Source organism: Sceloporus undulatus, chromosome 2 (genome assembly GCF_019175285.1).
Source record: "Sceloporus undulatus isolate JIND9_A2432 ecotype Alabama chromosome 2, SceUnd_v1.1, whole genome shotgun sequence".
NCBI classification, from domain to species: Eukaryota; Metazoa; Chordata; class Lepidosauria; order Squamata; family Phrynosomatidae; genus Sceloporus; species Sceloporus undulatus.
This window is the reverse complement of record NC_056523.1, coordinates 145,077,505-145,099,379: the sequence shown is the minus strand read 5'-3', so window position 1 is coordinate 145,099,379 and position 21,875 is coordinate 145,077,505. Positions and strand designations below refer to the sequence as shown.

At 44.6% G+C, this 21,875-nt stretch overlaps 1 protein-coding gene across 1 annotated transcript in view; it reads left to right on the top strand.

Moving 5' to 3' along the window:
• Positions 1–7,888: 7,888 nt before the first annotated feature.
• TIMP2 (TIMP metallopeptidase inhibitor 2) overlaps positions 7,889–21,875 on the top strand; it is a 41,560-nt gene continuing 27,573 nt past the window's right edge. Inside the window, 1 exon segment of the mRNA XM_042452621.1 lies at positions 7,889–8,301. Within this exon segment, the coding sequence (XP_042308555.1) occupies positions 8,172–8,301 (130 nt within the window). The 5' untranslated portion in view covers positions 7,889–8,171.

The window sequence follows — 21,875 nt, the reverse complement described above, 5'->3', positions numbered from 1 at the left end:
ATACTGTATGTGTTTGTTCTTGTTATCTGATATCAAGTCACATTTGATTTATGGTGACCCTAGGGATGAGAGAATCCCTAGTCTTCAACTATCATGCTCAGGTCTTGCAAACTCAGGGCTGCAGCTTCCTTTATTTAATCAAGCCACCCGTGCTGCAGTTTTCCTTCCACTTTGCCATTATTGTCTTTTCCAGTGAATCATGTCATCTCATGATAATGAAATATTTATGTTTCCTAAACAGACTGACCTATAGCATAATTTACCCCCTTCATCATGGAGCCAAACGACTGCTTCCATATCCTCTTGTGCTGGAGAGTGGGGACAGGTCAGATACTTAAAACTGGGGTGGGGAACCTATGGCCCTATAGATATTGTTGAACCACAACTTTCATCAACCCTAGCTGACACAGACAGTGGTTGGGGATGGTGGGAGCTGTAGTTCAAAACATCCTAGTTTACAGATTGTTTCTGATTTCAGGATTGGTGTTACTGAATGTGCAGTACAAACAATAACAAGCTAGACAGCATAAGGAAAACCATTGCTGACTTTGCGGGGTTGATGCTGCCATGAAGCAGGATGAACTGAAAAGCGTGAGTGGGCACCATTTGAAAGGAGAGAGGAATTGATTTAGGTAGGAATTGGTATCTGAAGGTAGAGAAACACTTTTCCGAAGTGCTGGCCCTTTCAGAGAGGAGGGAGGGGCATTTGGGCTTTAATCCAGGCAGCAATCTGTTTTGGGCCAGCTCTGGGAAATGAGTTAGAAGAGCTTTCTTCCACCCTCCACGCCTCAGTCTCTGCAACAGTGGGTGTGGGAATGGTGGACCAGCCCTTGGCCTGTGTTTACGAAGTGTCCACGCTTTCTGTGCTGCGAGCAATAAAGCCCGCAAATGGCTGCACATGTGTTTCCATTTATCTCCAACAGCCATGACTCACTGTTGGGCGCTCAGCCGGCTCCACTCCCTGGCTGTCCACAGGACCCCCCTCCAGCCTGGCTTCCTGACCCAAGCATTGTCAAAACACTCAGACAGAGCCATTCTGTGCCCGTGGCAAATATCTATATACTGACATGGCGGGGAGAGCATTCAGGGGCTGCTGGGCTGTGACTGGGTGTCCTTTTCCTCAGCATCTTGGTCTGAGTTTAAAATGGAGGACCTAAAATGTGCAATGCTCTTGGTGAGTTCAGATATGAGGGTGGAGTAGGAGAAGGGCAAGTCTGACTGCTTGCCTGCCTGCATGAGGTTCTGCGGAGGGACAGTGAAGTCCTGACAGGAAAAGTTTCACCTCCACCTGTTTTCAGAGTAAGTGACACAGAGTCATTAAATCTCAGCACAAGAAAAAGTGGTTAGATACAAAACTAGGAAGTGTGGACTACAACTCCTCAAATCCCTACTGGTCATGCTGACTGGGGGTGTTGCCATTCCAACAAAGTAACATCTCCAGGCTCTGGTTACAAGACACAAGGCATTGTTAGCAATGAAAATAACTTTTTATTACTGTATTATTTTTCCCCTTCTGGAAAACTAGGCAATGATCATCAGTAACATGGTGCCCATCTTGAATGCCCAAGGTTCCGATTAAGATGATACAGTCCTTGCTATGAGTAACATAGCAATCAGGATATATGTGTCAATTCTTTGGAAATACTTCAGAAAACAACAACAGAACTCTTGGAGCCTATTAGCCGCTCATAGAAACAGAAGAGGGAGTGAATTCAGCATCCAACACACAAGCTGCCCTTTCAGATAGTTTGAGGAGCCCACATCCCTATTATATTATTTGGCCTTGGTTGGAAACCTAGATGAGATGAAACTCAGTGCATATGAAGAACACAGTGTGATAGGAAACTCAGTTTAGCAGCGCTACATTAGAGAATGTCTCAGAATGCCTGTTCGGGATTATGAAAAATACTAAAATACAACACGTCAGCCTTTTGTCTCTTGGTGATATGGAGACAAATTGTGCATTTCTCAGCATCTTCTCAGCAACTATACTCTGAACTTCAGGTTAAGATACCCCATATCCTGGCCTGTTTTTTCTGAAAGTTGTAGTCTAAACAATAATTTTCCCAAGCCCTGATCAGTGCTAGAAGAAGAACAAGAGCCTACTGGAAAAGAAAGTTGGACCATCTAACTTGTAGGCAAGAGCTGAAGTATCTTTCCTTTGACTGCTATGAGAGTCCATTTGGCACAACAAGGGTGGGAACTTGTTTTGTTATGATTCCTCAGAGTTGAACTGCAGCACTGAAAACAATTTCCACAGCTTACTTTGAGCCAAGGTTGCCAGTTTAACCCTAGAAACTGTTTCACTATTACAACTCAGCCCTAAAACTTGTCTAGTAATAATAAATTAGCAAGAACATCCATAGAAACCTTCTTTCACTAGAACAACACCTCCAGGACCAATTATAATTCCATAATACTGTAGTGTGCAAACTTTCAGGTTTTCCAGAACTCTTCATCGAAACAGGTGGTTAAAAAATTACGGGGGGGTGGAAGTTAAAAAATTTAACTAGTTATTTTTGTCATGTTTTAAACATTTAAAAACAGACTCAAGATGGAAAATCCATGGTTGATGAGTCATTGGTAGGTGTTCATGGGTATCAGTTTACACCTGGCAATGCCAACTGCAATGGAAAGGAAATGGTGGGTCTCCTCTCTAGAAATGCAGGTCTCCTTGTTGCTCAGAGAACTTTGGCCAAGGGACCCACAAACAGCCTCAAACATATGTTATCAGGAGGATAGTCAAAGTGGATTGGTACAAAATTACAATTATTATTTTAAAAAAGATTAATAATTGAATTCAGAGATCCTAGTTGCCAAGAAAACCCAGACAGTAATCTGGAAGATTAGGTCTGAAACCTCAGTGATTATGTCTCTTTCCAGAACAGTCTCAAGGTACCAGTGACACATATTGTCATTACTTGCAAGGTATGTCTACACCTTCCTCTGTATATTTTTTTACAGCACAACCACATCAGATGCCTTCTGGAGCTTTTCTTAACACAGGCTGCCCTGACAACGATAGCCTATTTAATGCCGTACCTGGTATCCAACATTAATCTTAAACTGGAGTGGCTGCTTGGCCACTTTTTCCTGGATGTTGGGTAAAGAGAAAGGATAATTAGTGCTGCTGAATTAACTATGGGCCTGAACAGACAGGCCAAAATAAAGCTGCTTTGGGTCACTTTGGAGGTGTGTTGTTTAAATGCCAAAGCGGCATTTCAGTCCTTAAGACTGGAGTGTGGCTTTGGCGCAGCCTCCAGCCTCTTAGATTGCATGCATCATTTAAACAGCATACCTCCAAAGTGACCTGAAGCAGCTTTATTCTGGCCTGTCTGTTCGGGCCCTATGTCTTTCCAGTGGGATGTTCTCTAAATGGGACACAGAGATGGAGACAGTCTTGGTTCTGGCTAAACTTGTGTCTTCAAGTAACTTGTCAATTTATGACAACCCCATAAATTTTCATAGGGTTTTCTTAGGCAAGGAATACAGAGAGGTGGTTTCGCCTGTTCCTTCCTCTGAAATGTAGCCTACAGGACTTGATATTCTTTGGCAGTCTCCCATCTAAGTATAGTGCGTCTGCGTCATATGCGGATTCCAGCATATGCTGGAAGGTGTGCTGGAAAAAAGGTTTGCACACTCCGGAAGTAATGAGGTGCGCTGCCGTAGTGTACACACGTCATTGCACAGCAAGCATGAGCCCCATTACTTCTAATGGGACTTGAGCTTATGCACTTTTTTTTACAGGGGGGGGGGGTCCAGAACTAATCCTCTCCATAAAGGAAGGGCCCACTGTACTAACTAGGTTTGACACTACTTAGCAGGGATCTGGTGTCTTTTGGATATTTAGGCTTGATTGATATGAGGGAAATATTTAAGGTCAGGACCTCTTGATCCAGTGTGATGTAGTAGTGTTGGACTAGGGCTCCAGGATTTGAATCTCTCCTCAGCCCACTGGGTGGCCTTGGGCAAGCCGCATGTTCCTAGCCTAAGGGGAGGCAGTGGCAAACCTCCTCTGAATAAATCTTGTCAAGAAAAACACAGCATGCGGTTATCATAATTCATGCTCACCTTGAAGGTATATAATAACAACATGGGGATCCACTGGTCACAGCCTAGATGTAGCACAAGGCTTCTTTTATCTCTGATCAGTAATTGGAGCTATGAGGCTATTTAGAGGAGAATAATGGGGCTGTGAAGAAATGTGTTTTGGTATACAGCCTGGGAAAATATTTATTTGAAGCTTACTTCTGAGTAGAAATGCATCAATCTGAACTTGGGGAAAGGGCCAAGTTAATGATGAATTAGATTTGTGCCCTCTCACATGGCTTTGTCTCTCTTTGAGGCCACAGCCCTGCCCACTGTTGAAATTCTGCCCCGGTATAAGAGGTTGCCCACCATCCCTGGCCCTGGAAAGAGAGGGGCCAGGCTGGGCATTAGCACTTCATATGGGTTAATCTTGCTGTTAGAGTCATAGAGTTGGAAGAGACCACAAGGGCCATCCAGTCCAACCCCCTGCCATGCAGGAAAACACTATCAAAGCACTTCTGAAAGATGGCCATCCAGCCTCCGTTTAAAGACCTCCAAAGATGGAGACTCCACCAATTTCTGAGGTAGTGTGTTCCACACTTGGAACAGCTCTTACTGTAAGAATGTTCTTCCTAATGTTGAGGTGGAATCTCTTTTCCTATACAGGTAGTTTGCATCCATTGCTCTGCTTTCTAGTATCTAGAGAAGCAGAAACCAAGCTTGCTTCATATTCCTCAATAAACAGTACTGTACTATCAGATTACCTCTTAACTATCTCTTCTCCAGGATACACATACTCAGCTCTCTAAGTCTCTCCTCATGGTTTCATGGGCATGGTTTCCAGAACTTTCACCATTTTGGTTGTCCTCCTCTGGACACACTGCAGCTTCTCAACACACTTCTTGAATTATGGTGCCCAGAACTGGGCACACTATTCTAGTTCTGGTGTGCTTGGGTTTTGTGTGGAGATGGTGAACTAAGTGTTGAACTACGACAGTGGAATTGCAGCTGTTGTTGTGTGCCTTCAAGTTCTTTCTGACATATGGTAAACCTAAGGCTGTGATGGCGAACCTATGGCATGCGTGCTGGAAGTGACACGCAATGCCATTTCACCAGGCACAGGTTGCGAGGGAGAAGGTGGAAGAGGCACTCGTGTGCCTGTTCTACCTCTTCCCTGCCATTTTTGGGCCTCTTTGAGACAGCGAGAAGCCTGAAAATGGCGCTCTGGAGAAGGAGCCAGAGGCGTGCACTTCTAGCTCCTCCTCCCAGCCTCTCCCAGATAGTTGGAGGCCGGGAAAAGGGTGAAGCCAGAAGGAGTGACCGGTGCATGCTAGTGGCTCCTCCCCAGAGACCATTTCCGGCCTCCAGCTATTCTGGGGGCCAGGACAGGTCTGTGGGGAAGAGGGATGGTACGCCTCAGGACAGGCAAAGCCCCGAGAAGAGAAGCAGGGGCCATGTGCCGACACCTCCTCCTCCTCACGGGGCTTTTCTAGTCCTGAGGTGTCCCTGGAAAGACACTTGAGGACTGGCAAAACCCTGAGGAGAGGAACAGGGGCCATGGGCTGACGCCTCCTCCTCCCCACGGAAGGCTGAGGCAAAACCTCTCTGAACAAATCTTGCCAACAAAACCACACAAGTTGCTTTGTTGCTGCTGTACCTCTTCAAGTTGTTTCTGACTTATGGCGACCCTAAGGCAACTCGGTCATAGGGTTTTCTTGGCAGGTTCCTTCAGAAGGGGTTTGACATGGCCAAACAAACAGCTTCATTTATATACCGCTTCATACTGAAATGGCAGTGTTTAAGCGGTTTACAACTGTAAGCTAATTGCCCCCAACAATCTGGGTACTCATTTTAGCGACCTCAGAAGAATGCAAGCCTGAGTCAAGCTTGAGCACTTGGACGGTACTGAACTCGCAACCTTAGTTTTGAGTGAGTGGATGCAGTACAGACATTTAACCACTGCGCCACCAGGGCTCTTCCTCTGAGGCAAGAAAGTCTGACTTGCTTTGGGGTTGCCATAAGCCTGAAATGCCTTGAAGGTACACAACAGCAACATAAAACACCAGTGAAGGAGAATCATCTGTGGGAGTGCTAACTTGGGTTCTGCAATGATGAAGGAAGGGGTGACCAGCCATCCTCCTTTTCCAGGACATGTCTTCCGTTTCAACCTGGTGCCATCTGGCCATGGAGGGAGAGATGTAGGCCCAGCTCCATTGGGCCTTGCCTAGATTAAGAAGTAGAGCCCTCCCTCCAGTCCAGGCCTCGGAGGGAGAGAAGAACTGTTGGACCTGATCCCCTTCCTCACTACCATTCCCTTCTCCTTTTGTGTCATGTCTTTTTAGATTGTAAGCCTGAGGGCGGGGAACTGTCTAATTAAAAATAATACTAATTGTATGCCACTCTGACAGCCTTCAGGGCTGAAGGGCGGGGTATAAATACTGTAAATAAATAATAAATAAATAAACCTTTTGTCCAGGAGGAATTCCCAGATGTCCTCCATTTTGAGCAGGACTAAGAAGTATGAATTTATGTATACATGAGTGTTCTTAGTTTTTCTTTGGTCATGTGCTCCATTTTTGTGGAATGTCTTCCATTTTGTGGTGCCTGGTCCTCTGCGGTGAGGACATTGGCCACCCTGCCACCACATTTCCCTCACACTCCTGCTGCTGCTATTCAAGGCTCCCTTCATCTGCCCCACCAGGGACCAAGGGCTCTGACTTGTGGGCAGGGTGAACAGATGTCTTAACCGCCAAGAAGGATGAGGCACCACCAAATGGAGGACATGCAAGAAAAATGGAGGATGTGACCATTTTTTTTTAACAAACTAAAAACGCTCCTAGAAATGTCAATCCATTGTTCTTTGTCCTGCTCAAAATGGAGGGTCTTTTTGGAATTCCTCCTGGAGAGAAGGCTGAAATGGAGGACAGGTCCGGGGAAAAGGAGGACAGCTGGCTATCTTACTCTGGGTTATGGGCAGGGTGAGTGATGTCCTAACCACAAATGATGACAAGGCACCGCAAAATGGAGGACCATCAACAAAAGGGGAGGACACTCCCCAATAATAATAAAAAACTCAGGAATACTCTTCAGAAAGATAAAAGTCCCTGCTTCTGAGTCCTGCTCAAAATGGAGGGCTTTGGGGGAAATCCCTCCTGGAGAGATGACTGAAATGGAGGACAGGTCCTGGAAAAGGAGAATAGCTTGCCACCCTCCTCTGGGTTGTGGACAAAGTGACCAAGTGTCCCTCACTTCATGAAAAATGGAGGACACTCTCAAATTTAAAAAAAAAAAAGCTTCCAAAACGAAAGATAAAAGCCTGCTTTGAGTCCTGCTTAAAATGGGAATCCCTCCTAGAGAGAAGACTGAAATGGAGGGCAGGTCCTGGACAAGGAGGACAGCTGGGCACCATCCTCCGGGTGTTGGACACAGTGATCAGGCGTCCTCACCTTGATGAAAAATGGAGGACAATCCCAAATAAAAAAGAAAGATAAAAGCCTGCTTCTGAGCCCTGCTCAAAATGGAGGGCCTTTGGGGAAATCCCTCCAGGAGAGAAGGCTGAAATAGAGGGCAGGTCCTGGGAAGAGAGGGTGGGCAGAGTGACCAGATATCCCTCCCCGCCAAATGCAGGATCTTCCTGAAAAATAGAGGACGATCCCCAATAATAAGAAAAGGCTCAGGACTACTCTGGAGAAAGACAAACCCTCGCTTCTTCTGGGTCCTGCTCAAAATGGAGGACCTTTGGGGAACTCCCTCCTGGAGGAAGAGAAGGCTGGACTGGAGGAGGAGGAGGAGGCAGAGGAGGCGTCCGGGGCTGGGGAAAGGAGGACGCCTGGTGCCCTGCCTGCCTGCCTTGGAGCCCGCCCTGCCTGGCCCAGTGCCACCGAGAGGAGGGGCGCCCAAGCCCTGGAGGGAGCCCATTAAAAAGCCAGCCCTGGAGCCGGAGAAAACACCTCCATAGAAGGCAGCAGCAGCAGCAGCAAAGGGGGAAAGCGCAGGAGCTGCTGCAGCCCCGTCCTGCCTTGCCTTGCCTCGCCTTGCCGGAGCCCCTGCGGGCCAGGGCCTGGATGAGGCGGCGGTGAGCCCCTGCGAGCCCTTCCTTCGCCTGCCTCGCCCTCCATCCCTCCTTCCCCGAAGGCGGCAAGATGAGCGCTGTGCTCCGGAGCCTGCTGGCCCTAATGCTGCTGCTGCTGCTGGCCAAGAGGGAGCGCCTGGCCCACGCCTGCAGCTGCTCCCCGGTCCACCCGCAACAGGCGTTTTGCAATGCAGATGTAGGTAAGGAAAGCCCCGCCGCCGCCGCCCGGCCCCACGCGCCCCCTCCTCCTCCTCCTCTGGGTGCCCTCCTGCCTCCGTCGACTGCGCTTGGGATTCATATTGGGACGTTGGGCTGCCTTTTGCGTTGTTTCCAATGGGCTGTGCGCCGCCTCGAGTCCCTCAACTGGGAGAAAGGCGGGGCACAAGGAAATCACAATTATTATTTAACGAGGATTTCTGCGGGCTCCGCAGATTGCCCTTCCACCGACTCCTTCCCCTCCTATGCCCTCTCTCATGCTTTACAAAATAACACACACACACACAACGCTCTCCTCCTGCCCCTAAGTGTTCCTCTCTGCCTGCTTTGCTTTGCTTTTCCTTCCTCCCTTCCTCTCCTGCCCAAGCTCTCACTTCCTCTGCCTCTCTTTTCCTTCCTTCCTTTCTCTTCTGCCCAAGTTCTCTCTCTCTCTTCCATCCTTCCTCTTCTGCCCATCTCTCTCCCTTCCTTCCTTCCTTCCTTCCTTCCTTCCTTCCTTCCTTCCTTCTTCCCTCTTCTGGCCAAGCTCTATCTCTCTCTTTTCCTTCCTTTCTTCCTCCCTTCCCTGGCTGAAATCTCTCTCTCTCTCCCTGCCTCTCTTTCTTCCTTTTCTTTCTGACCTGATCCACAGGAATTCGTTTGAAAGCACAACTGCAACCACCAACTGGAATCCCTCAGTTCCTGGCCCTGGCTTTCTTCTTCTTGCAAGATGTCAGGTTTCCAGGGAGGAAGGAAGGAAGGAAGGCTGGTGGTGGAAAGAGCTTTGCTACTGAGAAGGGCTGGGAAATTGAACAAAAAACCACCAGAAAATGAAACTTCACAAGGGGACACAGAAAACACAGAGCCATCTTCTCAGGCATAGACCTGTGGGTGGAGTGTCAGCTCTTTTCCTGTTGGCATGTATGGGCCTATTTAAATATATGCAACTTTTCTACACACAAAAAAACCTCCAACATTGCTAGAATGAGGAAGAGAGAACAGGGAAGAGCCAAATACCCACCTCTTCTGAAATCTTGTAAACCAACTGGCAACACCACCTTGCTAAAGAAGCCTACTTGAATTTAGCATGTGCGCAAAGTGACCATTTTCCTGCTTTCAACAGATGGGGCAGAGACACTGCTATTAGTATTTTGGGGGAACTGCGAAGTAACTTGTAGTGAATTAATTTTTAAAAACCTTCAAAGTGCAAATATTCCAGTGCTGGGCTGGCACTTTTCAAAAAGCTCAAATGGCCTAAAGTCCTTTGGATCCAAGAGAGTGAAGGAAGCCAAACAGACAGATGGAAGGAGGCATGGAAGCACACAAGGCCACAGAGCTGGTCTAATGGCACCAGCAGAGAGACTGCAGGGTTTCATGACACTTGGATCAGCACAAAACAGATTTCCATCTGCTTCTTGTTGTATGCCTTTAAATCATTTCTGACTACTCCAGTGTCATAGTCCATCACTCAATCCACCATCTCCACACAGATCCCAAATACACCAAAATCCAGTGACAGGGTTGCCCTGAATGTTGGACTATGACACTGGAGTTGTTGTGTGCCTTCAAGCCCTTTCTGACTTATGGTAACTCTAAGCCAAACCTATCATGGGGTTTTCTTGGCAGGTTTTGTTCAGAGGAGGTTTGCCATTGCCTTCCTCTGAGGCTGAGAGTGTGTGATTTGCCTAGAGTCACCCAGTGGGTTTCCATGGTTGGGCAGGAATCTGAGCCATGGACATCAGAGTCATAGTCCAATGCTCCAACGACTATACCACATTGGTTTATATATATTTACTGTATATGCACAGTGAGAGCCAGCTGTCATAGTGGTCTGAGTGTTGGACTGTGACTCTGGCGACCCAGGGTTTGATTCCCACTTAGCCATGAAACCCATTATGTGACCTTGGGAAAGTCACACTCTCTCAGCTTCAAGGGAAGGCAGTGCTAAACAACCTCTGAACAAATCTTGCCAATAAAACCCCATGATAGATTTGCCTTAGGGTCGCCATAACAACTTGAAGACACACAACAACAACAACAACAACAACAACTATTCACAGTCCCTTAAGCTCTTGGCTCAAGGAAAGGAAACTGCCCTCTTGGATAGGAGACATTTGATTCTCTTGAAATGGAGGCCATGTTCCTGCCACACTTTTACATTCAGCTACATGTCATAAACCTGTGCTTCCTATTTCTTGGTGCCCTAGGGCTGTTTGCTTGCCCCATCCCCATCTCCTTCCAGCCCACATAAATCCAGTGGTCCAGTTTACATTTTAAAAAACACAAACAAAACACCTCTCATTAAGTTCAGAACCCATGTTATTTGGTTTATTTTGATTCTCCAGAAAACAGCCAAACAGCCAGTATGGCAATCATTGAAGAAGGTCATAAGGTCACAATGCACTCCTCACCTTCTCATTATGCTTCAAAACATCCATCTTTTTCATGAAAGGCATCTCCCTGTGGTCTTTAGAGACTGTGGCTGTATCCACATTACAGAAATAATCCATTTTGACACCACTTTAACTGCCCTGAGTCAATGCTATGGAATTCTGGGAACTGTAGTTGATTGTGGCACCAGATCCCTGCAAACTACAGTTCTCAGAATTCCATAGCACAGAGTCAGGGCAGTTAAAGTGGTGTCAAAATGGATTATTTCTGCAGTGTGGATGCAGCCTGTGTCTGGTATAGAAACGGGGGAGAAGGGACACATTACATCTGCAGTAGTGAATTTGGCTTCGAAATCCTTTCTTTAGCATAAGAACAGAGGAATAAAATCACTCTCTTCAAAAGAGTAATGATTTTTAAAAAGTCTCTGAAATCTCATCACATGACCCAGTCAGTGGAGAAATAAATTGAAACAGATCTCACCAAAACCACAGAAATTGATTTCAGTGCCAAGGTGGAATTCTGGAATAGGTGAAATAATAATAAAGGAAAAGGTGAGCCTGTGCCTTGCCCTTCCCTACTGCATTATCACAAGGCTGTCAGGCATCTGTTGTTGTTGTTCTGTGCCTTCAACTCTTTCAAGTTTCTTCAGAGAGGGTTTGCCTTTTCCAGCTGAGGCTGAGAGAGTATGACTTGTCCAAGGTCATCCACTGCATTTACATAGCCAAGCCGTGATTTGAACCCTGGTCTCCCAGTGCCCTAGTCCAGTGCTCAAACCACTACACCACACTGGCTCAAAGTGAATGAGATTTCCACTTTAGTAGGTGTGGCTTGTAGGTAAGCCCAAGAAATTAACTACTGCAATTCAAATTGGCAGGTGCTTTTTCTAAAAGGAAGAAGAGAAGAGACCCTCCTCTCTAACTTTGCTCTGGGAAGGAAGATCTTTGATCTGGCTGGTTTGGGGAGCAAGAAGGCTCTTTGTTTCTGCTCAACCTGATGCCTCTGACACTGGCTTCAGGAAGTGCAGGATTTTGGAGACCATTTCATTTCTTTCCATGCCGAACAGTGCATTATGGGAACTAGCTCTCAGTGTGAGTGGAGAGATGTCTTCACCATGGCCTCCTGCCCAGTGTGGCTGAGGCCCTTATGAGAAAAATTAGCACTGCGTGTTTCCATCTTGATTCAATCAAGGCCTTCATCTGCCGGCTCAGCTAAATATTGAAGAGGAAGGCTTGACATGGTTCCTTTTTTTGTGATGTCATTTGTGTGTCCCTTATACTTGGCAACTGGCAAAAGGGACTGGGAAGGCTGGGGAGGGAGAGAATGACAGGCTGCCTTGCCCTTTTAAACTAGGCACTCATCATGACTAGGTCACTCACCAGTTATTCCTTATTTGTAGGCGTTGTCTTTGTCCCTTCCCAGTTTGCTCAGCTTGGAAACTACTGAAAGGGCTGGGCCTGGCAGGCCCGGACCACAAATTCCACTTTTTTTCCGTGCATAATCCGCTTATTAAGTTTTAACGCATTAAACAAGCAGCCCAGGCCCCCAGCTTCCAGATCTTGCTCTACAGATGGAATTTGGAAATACCTTGGCAAGCCTGCCTCTCTGCTACAACGATTGCATCCATTAAAAGTTCCAGACACTCTGTGTGCCCCAAGTTGCCTTTCCTGATTTTGTAATGTGTCCAGGAACTGAGCGGCTGCTGTCAACAGCAGCTGTCTGCGGTTTCTTTTTGCGTTCCAGTATCTCTTCCTTCCATGGAAGTAGCAGACATTTTTCAGATACGAGAATTTGTTATTTGCATCCACCCAGAAGCATATATTCACATCTGACTAAATCTTGCCTATGAGAATCTTGTAGCAGTTCCTTTGATGTCTTGGGCCCCCAAGGGCCCTTTTTGGTCCCTCAAACTATCATAAAAAGATCCTGTTTGTTTTTACATGAGTACTGGAACCATCTTTAGCCACCACGACTCCTGAACCACTCCCCAGTTTCCACAATGCTAGCAGCAAGGACCATCTGAGCCTCTCCATAGTTTTAAATCTGGAATTGGACTGTGTACAGTTTAATGTCTTCAGTTCCATTAGTTTCCCTTAAATTTAATGCCAAAGTCCAGTTTAATAGCAGAACAATCCTAAAGCTTACAGAGAAAAGTCAGCAACCTGGTCTCAAGAGAGTGAAAGTTTGAAAGAGACAACATTGGTTATTCCTTGCTCTGGTACTGTCTAACTGTTACTTAAATCCTTTGGCCATGTTGGCTGAGTGAGTTCTGGGAGCTGTAGTCCCAAAAGTAACATTTTCAACCTCTATTTCAAACAAGTGTTTTTCAAGTTTTATTGGCAAGGGCCCAAAGATATGAAGTCATACTGTGCTATATCTGCTAAAGTGCCATCTTGCTACAGCGTCTGCCCTCTTCTTATGTGAAGAAGGATTCTAGACCTTTTAGCAATTTGTAAAAATCATATTTCATAGTGGTAGCACCTGCAGAGTCGTCTCCTTTATTTTCTTCTGCATGAAAGATGCCTGAATCCAGCCCCAGAGGTCAGTGTCATTGTAGTTTAGCACTCAAGCAGAGTCTTCCTTCACATCTGGTTGGGGTGGGGGGAGAGAATGATTGCTAAAGGATGGGCCCTACATAGTGAAATGAATAATTTGGAAGTGGAAAGGAATGTGTAAATCACAGCAAGAAATGTAATATGAGAAATGGTAGTCACAGAAATGATCGGTCATGGGCTGAACAATATACCCAGTGACACACGTCCAAGAACTAAAGCTAGTACAGCATAGAAGGAAAGGGAGACCTGCCATTTGAATTTCAGTGTGGCTGAGCATGGGAAAAAGAACTTTTCCCCTACTGTTACTGGGAAGGAAAGTGTCATGTCGGATTCCTGAACCATCATAGCAAATGCCCAGAGCCTTGTGCTTCTTCAGTCTTCTCCCCCCCTCCCCAATTCCATCCCCACAAACACTACTTTGTGGTAGGGGGCCCTGTCACTGTCAGGACTCCTTTCCCTTCCTCACAGAACCTGTTTAGGTTCTTGTTTCTTATAAGTTTTTGTTTCTGTTAACTAGCATTCCAGGATGGTTCCCTGGCCAAAGAATGCTAATTTTGCAAGTACAGTGGGCCCTTGGTATGCACTGGGGTTTGATTCCAGGATTCCCCCCCCCCCCATCGACACCAAACTCTGTGGGTGGTAAAGTCCCATTAAATATACTGGCAGAGTAAAATGGTGTTCCTTATATCAAGGTGTGCTATTTCAAGCTATGGGTGCTTGAATCCATGGAAAAAGAAGCTATGGATACAGAGGGCTAACTCTATAACTAAAAAGAATTGCTGTGAATTATCTGGAAGTAAATACAGTTTGGAAAGAAATGCTGCTAGGAGAAAGGCTGTTGGTGAGTCACCCTGAACCTCTGTTGGTTTTTCTGGGTACACCTGTGGTTTTGGCAGATTTTATGATCTTGGTGTAGGAACAGAAGGAACAGAGGAAGTTGCCTTCATCTCAGTCAGACTATTGGCTCGTCTAGTACAGTATTGTTTACTCAAAGATTGGCAATGGCTGACTAGGATTTTTTTGGAGCAATTCTATTTTAGTTCTACCTAGAGATGTGGACATTTTGCATGCAACAAATTTGCCCCCTTCTCAAGAAATAACTAATACTTATTATATCATGTGGCTTCAAGTTGACTTTAACTTATGGCAATGTCATAAGATTTTCTTTTCAAGATTTCTTCAGAGGAATGTGCCATTGCTTTCCTTTGATGCTGATTTGCAGAAGGGCAGTTAGAGGATTTCCATAGCTGAGCAGGGATTCAAAGCCCAGTCTCCTGGCATCATAGTCCAACACTCAAACCACTACAGCACATTGGTTCAACTGATACTTCCCAGCACCTTTATTGTACTCAACATCCTTTTGCATGTTTTTGCTCCTTTGGCAGAAAGATATTGAAGCAAGCATGGGGAATTTATTTTGCCTCTGGATATGAGTGGTGCTCACAAACGTTGGTGAGTGCAGTGGGTTATTATTCCATGTTTTTCTCACATATACCAGAGACTTTGCTTTAAAAAAACAAACCAGAACCCATTGAATTTCTTTTTAAAATGAGTAGGCAAATTCATGAGTAAGTGATAAAGCCATCTTAAGACATTGTAATGCTTCCTACAGAATTACACAGTGCTATAGGACTGCCAGACTAATACCACATCTGAAGTGGGAGGGAGGGCATGAAGAATGGCAGTGAGGGGCTGTTATTCCACTAAGCAGCATTCATTGATTGAGGTAGTTACTTATTTCTGTTTAATATTAAGAGCGGGCCTGAGAATAGATATATTAGTTATTATTGTTGTATGCCTTCAAGTTCTTTCCTACTTATGGTGGCCATATCATGGGATTTTCTTGGCAAGATTTGTTCAGAAGTGGGTTACCTTTGCTTTTCTTTGAGAGAATGTGACTTGCTCAAAATGAATGGGGATTCACGCCCTGGTCTCCAGAGTTTTAGTCCAACCCTCAAACTTTAACTATAGCTAAATGAAGACTTCTTGCTAAGAAGCAATATACAGTGGTGCCTCGGGTTACGAAATTAATTCGTAACGCGGCCGCTTTCGTAACCCGAAAAGCCTTCGTAAGCCGAATTGCCATAGGCGCTAATGGGGAAAAGCCGCGATTCCGTGCGAAAAAGCCGAAAAAAGCACCAAAAGTTTTTTCGTAACCCGAAAAAACATTCGTAACCCGAAACAATAATTCCCTATGGGATTTTTTCGTATCCCGAAAATTTCGTAACCTGGGTATTTCGTATCCCGAGGTACCACTTACCTTAGAATACTTGACTCTGGGAAGAAACTTCCTTAGTGCCTTTGTGAGTTTTCCAGAGGCATCTGGTTGGCTGCTTAGCAAGATTGCCATGGACTGCAATCAGCAAGGCTCATCTCATATTCTTACACTATTTTCTTGGGTGTGCAGGCACAAGCCAGAATGCAGACACATGCACATCTGTGCTGATTTTACTTCCCTTGAGGAAACCCTATTGGCTGACATGAACCATGGAGAAGCAACAGATGTCTGTTTACTCTGCTTGCATTCCATCAGGCTTCTCGTAGTAGAGTGAGCAGCAGCCATGCTGTCTGCAGTTTACTAGTACAATATTCTTGGCATTGCCTTCATGCCATCCCCCACAGCACCAGTCCATGACAGAACACCCACACGGGGCTCTATTTCAGTCTAAGAATTCTAGTAGCAGCTTTGTATGACACTTAGGCAGTATGTGACAGCCTTTTTCCTCCTGGCATCTAATAATAATAATAATTTATTTTATTTATATACCGCTATTCCAGAGATCATAGCGGTGAACAGCAAGTAAGCTAATTTGCAAGTAAGCTAATTACTATGACTTGTGTTTAGCATCTCTCATGCACCCCCATTCCATCCTCATCTATCATGTCAGATTAGCCACACACACACACACACACACTCCATCCACATTCTGCCAGAACTGAAGTTCTTTCCAACTGAAGGATATGGGGTTTTGAACTGTTCTGGTGGCTGCCATGGGCCTTTCTCCTTCCTTCCACCATGGCCTGTGTCGGTGCTGAAATCCATCTTCCAGAATGTCCAGTTTGGCTCTAGTTCTTCCTTCTACTCTTAAGTGCAGCAGAATGTGCTGACATATCCTAAACCAGACCATGAAGTAGTTTCTCAACACTTAGACGATTGGTTGGGATTGTCCCTTGGGTACTGGTAAGATGGGTAATAAGCATTTTTGAAATACAGTATATACTTATATGTATTTATATCTAAATTAATTTGCAATGAGCAAATATCAGACACAGGAAAGTGCATCACAGTCTCAGATCAGACATGGAGTGTATAAATGTTTATGTTACGTTTCTCCAAATTCAGAACATAGCTTGGAACAAAACAACAATATTAAAAAATCGTGACAATTTTTAAAAGACAATGGTTAACTTTTTCCATTTCTCAGGACTAACTGGTTTGTTATTTTTAGCCCATCTGAACTGGCATGTGTTTAAAAAACACCCTGTCCTACTATCCATCTCATCATTTGATATAACACCTGCAATAGGTGCAAGGCAGCAGTGTGAGGAGCATTACAATCTAGTAATGATCCATGTGATATTTCTCCTCCACCATTTAGTGGTACTGCACACCTTATTGGTGGAAAAGTAACTAATAAGTTGAAATGGTGCTGCAAAATGAGTGAAGGTATCCCTTGTTAAGTTACAGTCATAGTGTACTTACATCTTTGTTTTTAAGAAAGAAATTAATTACACATTATGAGTTATTTTTAAATAACTGGTTTAATCTTCATTAATACTAGTTTTAATTATTAATTAGTCTTGCCACTCTGAGTCGCAGTCCTGGGAAAAGAGCGGGATACAAATAAATATAATAATAATAATACAATAATAGTTTTAAACTTTAGGAAGCACATGATTCCCTTCTTTCATTTTATAGTAGGGGCTGGACTCCATTTCAGCTCTCGCTAAATTACACAGCGTGCACACACATTTAAGACAATTTAATTTCAATTACTATAAAAAGTCTTATACAGATTTTATCACATATTAATGCTGAGCAGTCGAATGTTTTTTTTAGAAAAGTAAAGATTTTTGATTGACTTGTATATAATCCCACTATTTTTTTAATAATAGTTAATCAGTGCACAGTGAGTCTGCAGAACCAGATGAGCATAATTACATATCTGAGACTTGATGTGCTACATTGTTTGGCACTTTGTGTTTGTTGTTGTGTGCCTCCAAGTCATTTCTGACTTATAAACTATATTATTATTATTATTATTATTATTATTATTATTATTATTATGGCAACCCTAAGGCCACTCTATCACAGGGTTTTCTTAGCAAGATTTGTTCATAGGGAGTTTGCTTTTGCCTTTCTCTGAGGCTGAGAGAGTGTGATTTGCTCAAGATCACCCACTGAGTTTACATGGCTGTATGGGGATTTCAACCCTGGTCTCTAGAATCATAGGAGATTATCACACCAGGGCCAATTCAGTAATGAAAGGTAAACACAACATTAGCACTGCAGCGCTCACTATTTTCATACAGTTATGCAGTCGTGCAATTATTGTGACATTCCCCTAGAATATCATAATTGCGTTTCTCACACATCATGAATGAATTGCTAGTATATTAGAATTGATCGTTTCACGCATGCACCGTTTCAGAGCTGTGACACATGTCTTGAAATCATGTTTCTGTCCCACAAAGAATAAAAGACAACAAAGTAAAATTTATTACTTCACCACATTGTTTTAATCCAGTGTAAACAAAATTGTGCCCCATGACTCAAAGGAAGATTGAAATCCACTGCAAAACTGATTCTGGCAAAGAGAATGGATTGCCTCCACTACAGTGCATTCTGGGTATCCCTGGTTGCCTCCACAATAGTGCAAATAAAGTACGATTAACTTTCACACTCTTGCAATCGCACTTCATTTGCGCTGTTGAGAAGCCATTCATGGGACTGCCCTGTGAATGGTTTGTTGCAGGAGAATACCAGGTTCTTCATGGGAGAAGTCCTGGATGTACCTGCTGTTGTCTGAAAATCTTCAGCGCAATCATGTGCAATTATGCCGGGATGATGTTTTTTACTCCTGGCTTTTTCACCATGTGATAATCTCCATAGTTCAGTGCTGAAACCACTTCACCACACTGGCTCTCAGCATATTTTCTTTAAAAAAGTAACCAATTATTTAAAACCCTCATGTCCTTGGCTGCTGCTTGAAGTTTAGAAAAGACTCACGTGGTGTCCTGTTCTTGCATTTAATGTAACATGTAGTTTGGCCCAAGTAGAAAATTGGGGGAGTCACTCTCAATGGGGAATAAGAGAGGTGCAGACTGGAGGAAAAGATGAAAAGAAATGGAATTTGACAATTAATTTCTGTGTGAAATACAATGTCTTCTTCTGTGTGTCTAAGAACACTGAAAAGTTGCATCATGTTGTTTAGGGCAATGTTTTAGAAAGTTATGTGATGTAGGCCTGAATATCATACTGTATGAGCAAAGCAGTGTTTTGAGTTAGGTTGGTGAGACTCATCTCTGCATGTAAAGGGTGGAGAAGATATGCACTGATGATTGAGGTTTTTTTTGTGGGCCTGGCACAGGAGAAGATGCCAGGACATCACTGGACAGATTTCCCCTGTTTAAAAAGGGCTGTCCTAGGTATGGTCTCTTCTTCATACTGTTCTACATCATCTAAAATATGCCACCTTAAATGTCTTAGGCCCAATTTAAATGGGACTTTGCGCCGCCCTTGTCACGTGCTAGGGGTTGGCTAAGGAAGCAGCGTCCATACCGGCCTCACCCCTAGCACATGACGGGGGCATCAAAATGGTGGTGCCCTGCACACACGGGTGCCACATTTTGACGCGACGGATGCATTGCGTCCGCACGTCCCGTCGCGCTGGCAACGTCACGCGTGTGCCATTTGCACACTCGGGCATCACAAGTGCAACGCAAAAAGAACCCGCTTTTTGTGGGTTCTTTTTCCACCACTGGGAAGCCTCGCCGTTTGGCAGCTGAGGTTTCCTGCTAGCGGAAATGGCGGTGGCAGCAGACCACCCATTTTGGGCGGTCTGTATCCTGCCTTAGTTTCTTTCTCCCAAGAATCATGAGCATTTATACTGTGGTAGCAGGTTCTGAGAAAACCAGCATTTTCAAGGTTGTCTTCAGAATGGTAATAAAGTGGCTCCTTGGTATCTGGTGCAGTTTGGTTCCAGGACCCCCATGGATATCAAAATCCATAGATGCTCAAGTCCCATTATATACAATGGCATAGTAACACAGTGTTCCCTTATATAAAATAGCCAAATCAAGGCTTGCTTTTGGCAATTTATATATTTTTGGAGTATTTTCAAGCCATGGATAGTTGAATCCATGGATAAGGAGGGCCTACTGTAATCATTATGTTTGTGGGAGAAATGCCTACGAGAATGCAGTTTCCAACATAGACACGCGACCTGGCATTCAAAGAGTGTGAGCCTGATATATCGAGAACCACCCTTCACTTTTTGTTATGTTTGTGGCTGGCAAATAAAACAGTTTTTTACCTTGTTTTGGAAGAGTTCAGAACCTGGATGGGCTCCCACAAGATGTAAGAGTAGTTAGTGTTACTAATTCTGTCCATGCTCAATTGTAGCTTTGTTGGTTCTTATCCCCAAAAAAGCACACGAATAACAAGCTCAACTACTTAAGTTGCATATTTGGCACCTGTAGATGGTTTAGGCTTTTGGTATAGGTCCTCTCCAGGGCAGCAAATAAAGAGGGGATTGGAACCCTTGCTGTTGTAAGTAGTTGGAATGTAACTTGTGCCACCTCAGGACTTTTCCTTTTCTTTTCTCTTTTCTTTTTGGCTTAAAAGAGATGTGCTGATTAGCCAGAAATATGACGGTCAGGAAAGGACAATTTCTAGTTTATTGTGAGTGTAGACACTTCTGTTTATGAGCTCAGCCTCTTCCTTTGAATAGCAGGGAGACTCATTGTGTCTTAATCCACCACTAAGTGGGAGGAAGTGGTTGAGATGGGAGAGATGTCCTTGGTTTCTTGTGCTGTGCTGCATACCAGATAGGAAACTGCAAGGAGTTCTATGGAAGCTGTGGACCAGATAATTGTGTATTTTGGTGTTAAATGGAAAGTGTAGGCATATTACTCACTGAATAAAACATTGAGCTGAGGAAGTGGAAATGGTGAGCCAGAAGCAGTATTTCAGAAGATCATCCTTGCTTGTGTTTTACAGCACACCAAAGAGATCAATACAATCCAGCAGCTGTTGCGTTTGTTTGTTGAGGCTGGAGCAGATCACTCTCTTAGCATAATTGTTCTTTGTTTCTGATCAGTCATTGTCCTTGATCTCCAGCACTAAGCAAGGAAATGTTATAAAATCAAGACTCAGAAGTAAAGCAGTTTGACACCACTTTAACTGATATGGCTCAATTCTATGGAATCCTGGGATTTGTAGTTTGGTGGGATGCCAGAGTTCTCTTGACAGGGAAGGCTAAATATCTCACAAAAGTACAAATCCCAGAATTCTACAGCATTGAGTCATGGCACTTAAAGTAGTGTCAAACTGCTTTATTCCTGTAGTGTAGACACACCGTCAAATTCTGAAATGGAAGAACAGTCAAAGTTTTAATCTCCTTTGATCTAAGCCCAGTCTTTCCTGATGATTGTAATTATACTTCAAAACTGCAATTTCAAATTGGGAGGTGGCTCACCTGTTCATCTAGATCTTGTTCTGTATTTGAAGCAGGGGGTGGGGTGGATATATGGTTTTAAAAAGCAAAAGAAGTGCATTAACCTCATGATATAAAAAGAGCCTTGTTGAGTCAGGCTTATCTAGTCCAGCATTTGGTTCATGCAGTGGCTATGCTGTTGTTTTTGGGAAACTCACCTGCCAGCATGTCATAAGGGCAACAGCATTTTTGTCCCTCCAAAAGTGGTGTACAGAGGCATACTGCCTCTGATGCGAGACATGATATGCAGTCAGAATGACTAGAAGTCATTTGATAGGTGGCCAGTGGCGATCTCTACTTCCTGTGGTAGTGATATCCACAGTTTAAATATGGACTGTATGCTGAAGTACTTTCTTTTATCTTCCTTTTGTCTTTCCTCTTCAGCAAATTATTCTGCAGTGGGGGGGGGGACCTTGATGAAAACCCATGCTCGATTGACCATTCCCCCCCGCCATAACCGAAAAGCCCAAAACAGTACAGCCACAGTTTTTTGTGGGTTTTTCGGACTACGTGGCCATGTTCTAGAAGAGTTTATTCCTGATGTTTTGCCAGCATCTGTGGCTGGCATCTTCAGAGTTTCTCTGAAGATGCCAGCCACAAAAAACTATGGATGCCGGTCATGAAAGACTGATGCAGTAACTAGGGATGGCATCTCTCCTCTAAATGCCTGCTTGGAGTCGGTAATGGGCTGGATGAGGAAAAACAAACTCAGCTTGAATCCAGAGAAAACGGAAGTACTAGTGATAGGCTCGCCCGGTCCGGGTGGTGAAATTTGTCCACCTGTCCTGAATGGGGTCACGCTCCCCCTGAAGGACTCAGTTCGCAGTTTGGGGGTGCTTTTGGACTCGTCGCTCCAGCTGACTTCTCAGGTGGATGTGACGGTCAGAAGCACCTGTTACCAGCTTCAGCTGATACTCC